The 10,314-nt window shown below is 36.8% G+C and overlaps 1 protein-coding gene across 2 annotated transcripts in view; it reads left to right on the top strand.

Annotated features, from left to right (window-relative positions):
* Nucleotides 1-424: 424 nt before the first annotated feature.
* LOC107048694 (cytochrome P450 4C1) overlaps nucleotides 425-10,314 on the top strand; it is a 12,327-nt gene continuing 2,437 nt past the window's right edge. The window contains exons 1-9 of one of the 2 annotated variants that reach the window (XM_015272016.1): nucleotides 425-951; nucleotides 2,564-2,673; nucleotides 3,116-3,206; nucleotides 4,222-4,413; nucleotides 5,886-5,979; nucleotides 6,074-6,282; nucleotides 6,406-6,515; nucleotides 6,750-6,818; nucleotides 7,959-8,130. In XM_015272016.1, coding sequence (XP_015127502.1) covers nucleotides 783-951; nucleotides 2,564-2,673; nucleotides 3,116-3,206; nucleotides 4,222-4,413; nucleotides 5,886-5,979; nucleotides 6,074-6,282; nucleotides 6,406-6,515; nucleotides 6,750-6,818; nucleotides 7,959-8,130 — 1,216 coding nt within the window. In that variant the 5' untranslated portion in view covers nucleotides 425-782. The remainder of the gene's footprint in view (nucleotides 952-2,563; nucleotides 2,674-3,115; nucleotides 3,207-4,221; nucleotides 4,414-5,885; nucleotides 5,980-6,073; nucleotides 6,283-6,405; nucleotides 6,516-6,749; nucleotides 6,819-7,958; nucleotides 8,131-10,314) is intronic. The other variant, XM_015272017.2, reaches the window with a different exon arrangement.

Here is a 10,314-nt window from a genome sequence, read left to right as displayed (position 1 = left end):
TCTGCCTCCGTCACGAAGAGAGCACACCAGTTTCGGTTGGCAAAACAATCCTTATCTAATTCATAGTGTTCCCGACATGATGAGGGCGTCCAAGTCTGAAAAGATTATCTACCTCTCGTGCACGACGTCAGTTCGTTATCTCCTTCATATTTCGCCAATTCACGCTAGAAGATCATTACGAAAGTGCAAGTAAAAAATAGAATAATAATGTGGAATTTTCGTTTTTCGGGATTTATTCATTTTTCTGAGTGTGGAAAATATGATAACAAATGGTATCTATACACCATTATCCGTTATATCTAGATGATTAGAAATAGCGGGGGAATTAATTTGAGACTTGACTCCTACATCTCCTGCGCGCGCATGACGCCCTTTTCCTAATCATAGGAAAAAGTCTACCAGGATGATTCCAAGTCTCAAAATGTCTGTCATCGGAATAACATGATATTCCATAAAATTAAATAATTTTTTTTCCTATTTCAATCGTTATTGTTCTTGCGTATGCGTAACGTACAATTAATGACGAGTAATATAAAGTCACGGTTTTAATTCTATCTCATCGGAAAACAGTGCAGTCATTTTGCAGAAGTGGAAGAGTGTCAGAGAAGGAGGCTGACGGAATTGTTGAAATTGCGCATTTACATAACCACCAGAAAAACTTGAAGTATTGCGTGCAGCAAGGCGAATGGCAAGGACTGCAGATTATTCGTATCAGTTGTGGAGCATTCATCTGGTGCCGCTGACTGCTCTGTAATCTTCGTTGTTCCAAATTTGAGGCGAAAATGGAATTTTTCACTTTAACAACATTGATCTTATCATTTCCGATTATTGTTCTGTTCATCTTTGATTACTACCTTCATCATAACAGGAGAGGAATATTGGTGGATAAGATTCCCGGGCCCAAAGCTTTTCCGATGCTTGGAAATGCGTTGGATGTTAACGTGCCCTACGGTAATTATTGTTTTAATGAAAAAGTTTTTTTTATTGAGGTTTTTTTTATTTAAGTATTAATCCATCGTTGGATTATTTACACAAATTCATTCGAGTATTATTTACATATGAACTTTGGTTTTTATGTTAACTTGTATTTAGTTGCTATGAACATATTTTTAAATTTTTATTTTATTACTTTTAATGAAATCATGAATAGTTTTCAAACTTTTAGAGTCTGTCTCTGCCAGGAATCAGAGGAATTCCAATAACCTACCAAAAATTTTGTCATGATTCTTTGAAAAATTCGGGTCCATGTCTAAAAAACTTGGTTAATAAAACTTGTTCAAAACAAGTTGGTAACAAAAAAAAATTGAAGAAAAAAAATTCTAAACTTTTAAGGCATAAAGAAAATTTCGAAAAAAAAAATGAAAAAGTCCATTCACACCTATCCATACGTATGTGCATACAGACACTTTCTAAAAATGGCATATTCAGACTATTTGGGCCTATTAGATTACCCTGACAAAAATTCCGAAACGTAAATTTGAACGATTACGAAGCTTTCAGGCGGAAGCTTCCAGAATAAACAGCATCAAGTCTTGATTACAAATGATTTGATAGAAATTCATATGCACAAGGAAACAACACTCTGAAATTTCAAACACGAACACTGATTTTACCTATAGTCTTACAAGAGACAAGATAACCGAAAGGTTTCACGTATGAAAAAATGCTATAGGATTTCCTATAGGAAATCCTATGGAGAATTCGGACATTTCCTCTAGGATTTTTCTGATAGGATTTCCCACGGGATTTCCTATAGGATTTCCTATAGGGTTCCCTATAGAATTTCCTATCAGATTTATGACCCTGATCCTGACCCTTGTGACCGATTGGTTTCGAGTCTCAATTTTGTGTGTTACTTTCTATAGAAAACCCTATAGTGAATTCTATAGGGAATCCTATAGGAAATCCCACCAGAAAAATCCTATAGGAAATGTTCGAAGTCTCCATAGGATTTCCTATAGGAAATCCTATAGATTTTTTCATACGCGTTTATTGACGGAAGTTCAATTTGACAAAAGGTTTTTTTAACGATGTTTTTTTGACGAAGTTTTTTAGACGTGTTCCGTTATTCCTATTCTGTACAAGGATTTATTTGAATGATAGTAATTTGCACGAGCCCTGTTCCCCCAGACTACCAGGTCTCTCGGTAGTTTCCTCCCCATAAACCACGGCCTTGAGGTGTCCAGCTAAAAATTTTCAAAATAAATTTAACCCTTCGCTGAAATCTAGGATTCGATTCTGCTTGTGCTGCGCCCCTAGTATTTCCAGTGATATTCAGGTTTGAGTCTGCTTTGAATAGTGCTTGAAAATCTGGGCTTGGCATTCTATAAAAATAAAAAAGTTATGAAAGTTTTTTCAAGTCGTTCATCACTGAAAGATGGTATTGATTTTTTAAATAAAATTGTCAAAGGGCGGGTGAAAATTTCCTACAAAAAACTGTTCTCGATAATTTCTGCGAAATTCACGCCTTATCGAGATGAGTCATTAATTATGAAGATTAAGGCAGTGGCGTCTTGATAAAATAAGTGCGCATTGAATCTTTCGATTTGCGTCTTTTCTTCAGAACAACTGTGGCACTTTTTGAGAAATTCAGCGAGGGACTACTATCCTGTTTATAAATTCTGGATTCTTAACTGGCCGGTCATCAATATTCGACATCCTGATGATCTTGAGGTGAATAAATTCACACATTTTTGTTTCATAATTTGTATTTGTTTCGTTATTTTGGTTCATATTGCTTCCGAATGGAAGCTTTGTCATCGCTCAAACTCAAATTTTAAATCATTGCTCAATTTTTTGCGTTAGGGTGACTAAAGACGGTCTGCAAAGCTCGAATATGCGATTTTTAGATGGTGTATGTATGTAGTCTTTTTTCAAAATCGGTAAATCGGTAAATCAACTATTTATTAGAAATCCATCGAGTGTATATTTCAGTGCACAAAGTTTTTAAATACAGTAACAATCAACGAAACTCAATTTATTCTCCGACAATCCATCCCACTTCACTTTCCCTCCCGATCTTCCTATCATCAAAATCCCGCAAGATTTTTAACAGTCCACTTGTTTCCTGAAGTTATCAAAAAGTAAATGCGGACTTTTTTATTGCTTTTTCAAGATACTTCTACCAAGCAACAAACACATCGAGAAAAGTCTTTTCTACGACCTCCTCCATTCGTGGCTAAACGATGGCCTCCTCACCAGTACAGGTATGTGTTTCCTCCGAAAAAAACTACTTACGACGTAGTTGCAAAAACGACTTCGACTTCTACTTCATTAATAATTCAATAACATTATTTCTTGATTGAGGTAGATGGCGAAGTGAAACTGGTATTTTTCCTACTTGATTCAAGTAAAAAAAATGTGATCCAATCAATTCCGATTTCTGATTTAGTTTGAGTATAAAAACCACTGTTTTATGAAAATTGACGACAAGAACAATGATCTCAAATTCAGACTTTTGAAGTCCTTCAAGTTGAGGCTTTTGAAAGTCTTGATTTGAGACTTTTAATATTTTCCATTTGAGACTTTCAAAAATCTCACGTTGAAACTTTCAGAACCCCCCTTAAGGTATTTATGGCGGGGTAGTTATGTTGGAGGGGCGACGGGCGGAAGTCTATTGTTTTCTTGCAGAAAACCAATCGCTGTACAAAAAAAACGATATTTCAATTACAAATTTTCGATCTATTTCGACCATTTTTGTGTTCGAAATATTTTTTTAATAACTTATCTATTTTTTCCCCACATATTTCAAGCTTTCTTTTATTCTTCAAGCTTGTCTTTTGGATTATTGGAAAATAATTAATATGGATAGAAAAAGTGACAACGTCGTGCCGTTCGAGGTACACGTTGGTAGCACTGATCCCCTGGCCACGCAATAAATACCTTAAAATAAGGAACTATTTTTTTGGGAGTAAAGCATCAACGTGAATCAAGTGCAGTGCCAGCTTCAGTCAGGAAGAGGTTGCCTTTAATTAAATCGCCAACTAGACTTAAATTTTGTTGGATATACTCAATCCAAGTCAATGAAATCCACTTGAAATGAATAGATTCTCGACTTCATTCAATTGTACTTTCATGAAGTAGAAACCCCGGATTGAATCAAGATACAAAACATAAATTGCACATAAAATAAACATAAATTGAATGTTTTTTTTATGCAGCAATTATTGAAACTGCTTTATACTATCGGAAAAAAAGTGATTGTGTATTGAATGAATCCAGGTGATAAGTGGCGAGGACGTAGGAAAATTCTCACTCCCGCATTCCACTTCAATGTCCTGGAAGAATTTGTTGACACATTCGTTGAACATACGGATAGACTTGTGGAAAATTTATTAGCTGAGGCGCAATCTGGCGATGTTGTCAAGGAACTTCTGCCCATATTTTCAAAGTTCACACTTGGAACAATTTGTGGTAAGTATTTTATTGAGGGATCAGGCCATTGACTTGTAATTTGGGATGGGGAAAGATTTTCTCGTGTTGGAGAGATAATTTGTCAATAATAATTAGATTATCTTGGTGATATTCTCTACTTGATGATACTAAATTAGGCCGCGCGCATATTCTCTACCTTACGTGCCTCAGGAATTGGTAGAACCGAGATATAGTACTATGATATTCAGACTCATTCAGATAGATGTTTTCGATGGATTTTCACTAATATTAAAACTTAAGGATAATTGGGCGAGGAGGAAATGTAGGAGGTGAAGCGGAGGGGTTTCTATTGTTTTCCTGCAGAAAACCAATCGCTGAACACAAAAATTTTTCCCATTCGGATTCAATATTCAGGCAATATTAGGGAGTGTCTCCAGTTAAAAATTATTTTTGGAGCTAATCAAATTTATTTGTATTTGTTTCACGCATTGAATGGTTTTCAGATTGTTTTTTTTTAATAAATGAAAAAATATTCATCCATGCGAAAAAGTGGCAACATCGTCGGTAGTTTTTTTTTCACCAGGAGCTGGTACCACTGGCTCGAGGGAGCTCCAATCACAACGCTTCATCGCTCTCTCTCAAGAGACGTTTAAATTGACCGCGCTACCCCTCCCCCTGGTCGGTACTTGGGCCGCTGCTGCTCGTTTGGGCTGCGTGCGCAGAAATTTCATTTTTCAGTACTTTTTTCGCAATTATTAATAAACAATGCTCCTAGGCGACAATCTTTTGCACTCAAAAAATTATTGATCACATGTTCTAAATGTGTCTAAAGTTTCATGACTTTGACTGTATTTTTTCCGTGAGTTTTGCAGTTTTTTTGGTGATTTCCATAAGATCATGGGTTAAATGACCGCGTTTCAAAAAATTCATAATAAATTAACCATGCTCCCCAGGAGTCTGAAACTTTGCATACGCCTTTTCCATCATCTAAAGAATACGTAAGAAAAAAATAAAAAAATGGCTGCTTTTTTTCCAATTCTCCCAGCTCGCCCGATCATCCTTAATATGATTGTGGTAAAGATTATGTTGAAGTCCATTAGGTTCTTCCAAAGTATATTCACTCCATAAGAATCATTGGTATTTGGATTATCCACGTTCACACACGAATTCAGTGAAAAAAACACAATTGCGATTTTGAGATACGAAATTTTGAAGACAGAAAATTTACCAACCTCTCGAAGAACGAATGGGTTTTTTCGTTTTTTCAATTACCAAGGAAATGAGTATCAGGTATACATTATCATTTTCAATTCAAATTCGAAATGCTATGATATTTTAGAGAATGTCTGTGAGTACGTCCGTATGTGCGTGCAAAATTCTGGGAATTTTTTTATAAATTTTAACAAAAAACGACTAAAGTGATAGATAAAAATCTGAAATTTTGGCTTATAATTGGTATTATTTGGGCGTACATCTGGGCGAAATTTTTAATGGTTTTTTCGGGGCTTCAGAGACAGCTATGGGAACTACTTTTGATGAGAAAAACAAAATTCAGAACGAGTACAGAAAGGCGATTCATGACATTGGAAATCTGTTCTATTGGAGGTACGTAGACACAATGGATGAATCTTTGTTGTTCATACAATCTTCGGAATTTTTGTAAATAGTCATCACCGCTTACGGCGTCATTTCTTTTCAGAGCAACGAAGCCTTGGCTCAAAAGTGATTTCATTTATTCGATGACAACTAGAGGCAAGCAACAGGCGAAAATCATCAAGAATCTGCAAGATTTCACAATGACGATAATCGAGGAACGAAAGCAGTATCATGACTCGACCGGCGGAAAATATCTAAATGAATTTTCAGCAGAAGATACGGAAAACAAAAGTGTACCTGCAGAGCTGAGGAGTACGTAAACCAAACGAATTTCTAATTCACTCTGAAATGGAAATAGAGATTCCAGTTTCGGAAATATTGCTGGAGTGATTTGTCTCCCATCTTCATTAATTAACTGTCAATTTCATTTGACAGAGAGTCGCAGACGACTCGCCTTTCTCGACTTGTTGATTGCAGCGTCGCGCAACGGTCAAGGGATTGATGACCACGGGATACAAGAAGAAGTGGCCACTTTTGTTTTCGAAGTCAGTATCAAAATAAAATCCAACTCCCTTTTTTCAGTGTTCTCCTGCAATGTTCAGACAAAAGTTTCTCATCTCCGTATTCTATGGCAGCAATTATGATTTTTTCATTTTGATCATTCTAATTATTATTTTATGGGTTTGATTACGCTATGATGTTGAAATATGTGAGCGTAACTGTCACTGTCACTGTCAAGGCTTAACAATTCTAGTTCATTGAATCAGCTTCATTTTCAGGGTCACGATACCACTGCTGCGGCTCTGCTTTTCTTATCACTAGTTCTGGCAGAGCACACAGACATCCAGGTGTGTATACTAAATTACTGAAATCCTCCAATGATCAAGTGATAAAACAGTCTATGCTTTCAAAACTCATTTTATTGATCATTGATCTTTTTCATCTCCGCAACGTACCTTTGGAATTCTATTCCTTCATCTGTGCGTGATCTCACGTCAAGTGCTTCTTTCAATGCTGCTCTGAGACAGCTGCTTCTCCATAATGAACTGCATATTCGACGCAACTAATTGCACTTATTCCTCCCCTCGTGATTCATTTTCCCCACTTTCTTCCCGATTAACTCACCTCCCCTTTTTCTCTGATTTTCATGCTCATTTTACAATGAATCATCTCTACTGGGAGCCCGTTCGTCACTGTCTGCTGAGCATATATTGCCAGCTACTGCTTTTTACACCGCATTTTACAATTAATTTAATTTAATTTAAATTTAATAGCTTTTACTACCTTGATCAATTTAGCTTTCTTTTGTCACTTTGATGATTTTCACTTACTATGTGCACTAGATCTTGGTATTTATTACTTACTTTTACTTATTTTTACTATTTCTTGTAATATCTTGTTGCTGTTATTACTTTCATCCTCTCTCGACTCCACTTGTTGGTGTCAATTTGTAAGACATAACTTACAGTTAATAAATCAAATCAATCAATCAATCAGTCAATCATAAGATCGAGATACGCGGTAGCGTATCGGCCAAGGAAAATTTTTGACTCCGACTGTAGAAGATCCCGAGCCGAGTCCTATCGGGTATCTGTATGCACGAAGAAACTACCCCCACCACTACCACTGTATCATATCACGTATGACAAAAACCTATACGATTTCCTATAGGATTTCATATTCGATTTTCAACAGGATTTCCTACAAAATTTAAGGGAATAAGGGTCAGTCATATTTTCGAGTACCAAATTTGTATCACCAGACGTCGATTTGGATTTTGATAATATAGAGAGAAATTCTTTTTCTATAAAATAGAAGAATTAGTAAAGGCAGCACCAATGTCCTTGGTGCAATGTTTCGGAAATCACTGTCTAATTTCAATCCAATCTTCCTTCTTCTGATCCACGCATTTCTTGCAATCATTGAATTTCCACATCCCCTGCAAGCCCATAGATTCACTTTACAACTGATCCATCGTCTTTTTGAAGAACCGTTGCAGGGAAGAAATACAAGAAGTCATGAGGGGGAAAGTCAGTGAGAAGATGAATATAAGAGATGTGCAGAAACTGAATTACCTTGAACGATGCATCAAAGAATCCCTGCGACTATATCCTAGTGTACCTACAATCGGTCGGAAAGTAATCGAGGACTTACAATTGAGTAAGTTTTTTTTTCATTGCAATAATTTTTTTGGACTGCAATGCGATAGGGAATAAGGGATTGTACCTCTATTTATTATGGGACAATTTGTTACACCAACTTATTACGGAACAATTTATTACAGAACAGTTTCTTATGGTACAACTCATTATGGAACAATTTCTCAACGGCACGATTCATTTCAATAGCATTTGACCACAGCTCATTCGTCACAAAACTCGTAGAAAAGAAAACAAATAGAAATTTCATTAATCAAAATTCAAGAAAAATTCAGTCCCAAATCATATACTCACAAGTGCAATAAAGTAAACAAACAATCACAAACACAAATGACACTCAGGGTCTCACAGGACTGAGTGCGATAATACCCGATTCCACCGCTACTGATTATAGTGGTGTAATATTATTGCACATTTCATGAATTGCAAAAAAATGCTCTTTTGATTATGAAAGAGATGATGTCTTTGTATATTTTGCACTGTAAAGACCTCAAAACTTCGTTACGTGTTTTTTCATATTTCAAGAGGTACATAAAGTGAAATTTTTCCGACAATCACATCCTATCATCAAATTCTTCATGGTCAGGAACAGAAAGAAATGTTTAAGTTGATGGTTGCGGAGAAAATCGGGCGAGCGGTATTAGCCGCTGAGCGGTACAGGCACACCCTCCCCTAATTGAGAAAGAATTCCCGAGTCGAGGATTTGATTCTGATTGGACGTACACAGGTCTTTCAAGATCTCTCCAGACCTAGATGGATCTGGTAAGTCCTAATCAGTTCTGCGAGGTACTTTTCCAGAGACCTTTCGAATCCTCAGTTCTTTTCGGTCCTGAGAAGTCCTCCTCGATGCTACCGAGAACGCGTGATTTTACGAGCGGGTGAAGGGGAAGGCATGTATGCGGAGGGTTGAAATTTGTAGCCAACGAGGAGACGGTTGCAGAATATATTTTAGCCACCCTCATCTCACCGTCTGTAGGCGGTGTTTAGATAAAAAATAGTGAACGTTGATTCTGTATTTATTGACCCCCTGATGCCAATGAAACCCTCGGAGGTGACAGAAAAGGGGAAAAAAAATTTTTCATTTTCACGTGGGTTAAGGGTGAAAGTGGATTTTCGCCAAAATTGAATTTTTTCGCCAAGTGAAAGTTGATTCTGTATTTTCTAACAATTCTGATGCCAATGAAACCCCCGAAGGCGCGACAAAAGTCGAAATAAAATTTTTTTTTTCACCCCGAGCCAAAGAGTCAGATTTTCTGTTTTTCCAGAGGGAAAGTCGACTTTCGCCAAAATCGAATTTTTTAGTCGGGTGAGCGTTAATTCCAACTATTTGAGCGACGGGCTATTCAGAACTCTCAAAAGTATGTGGAAAAAGTGAAAACTGAAAAAGTTTTTTTTTTCAAATTTTCAAAGGGTCAGATTTTCGGTTTTTCCCGGGGAAGGTCGACTTTCGCCAAAATCGAATTTTTTAGCCGGGTGAACGTTGATTCCAACTATTTAAGCAACGGGCTATTCAGAACTCTCAAAAGTATGTGGGAAAAGTGAAAACTAAAAAAAATTGTTTTTCACCCGGAGCCAAAGGGTTAGATTTTCGGTTTTTCCCGGGGGAAAGTCGACTTTCGCTAAAATCGAATATTTTAGCCGGGTGAATGTTGATTCCAACTATCTCAGCGACGGGCTATTCAGAACTCTCAAAAGGATGTGGAAAAACTGAAAACTGAAAAAGTTTTTTTTTTGCAAATTTTCAAAGGGTCAGATTTTCGGTTTTTCCCGGGGAAGGTCGACTTTCGCCAAAATCGAATTTTTTAGCCGGGTGAACGTTGATTCCAACTATTTAAGCGACGGGCTATTCAGAACTATCAAAAGTATGTGGAAAAAGTGAAAAATGAAAAAAAAAATTTTTCACCGGAGGCCAAAGTGTCGGATCTTGGATTTTTCCGGGGGGAAAGTCGTTCCAAGGGTCACAAGGGTCAAAGTGTCAGATCTTGGATTTTTTACCAAAATCGAATTTTTTAGCCGGACCCTGTGGCCCCCGGTGAAAAAATTTTTTTTTTCAGTTTTCAACTTTTTCCACATACTTTTGAGAGTTCTGACTAGCCCGGCGCTTAAATAGTTGTAATCAACGTTCACCCGGCTAAAAAATTCGATTTTGGCAAAAAATCCAAGATCTGACACTTTGACCCTTGTG

Source organism: Diachasma alloeum, unplaced genomic scaffold, assembly GCF_001412515.2.
Source record: "Diachasma alloeum isolate Michigan unplaced genomic scaffold, Dall2.0 Dall_scaffold_00196, whole genome shotgun sequence".
NCBI lineage: Eukaryota > Metazoa > Arthropoda > Insecta > Hymenoptera > Braconidae > Diachasma > Diachasma alloeum.
The sequence above is the reverse complement of the archived record's forward strand: the minus strand, read 5'-3'. Positions and strand labels throughout refer to the sequence as shown.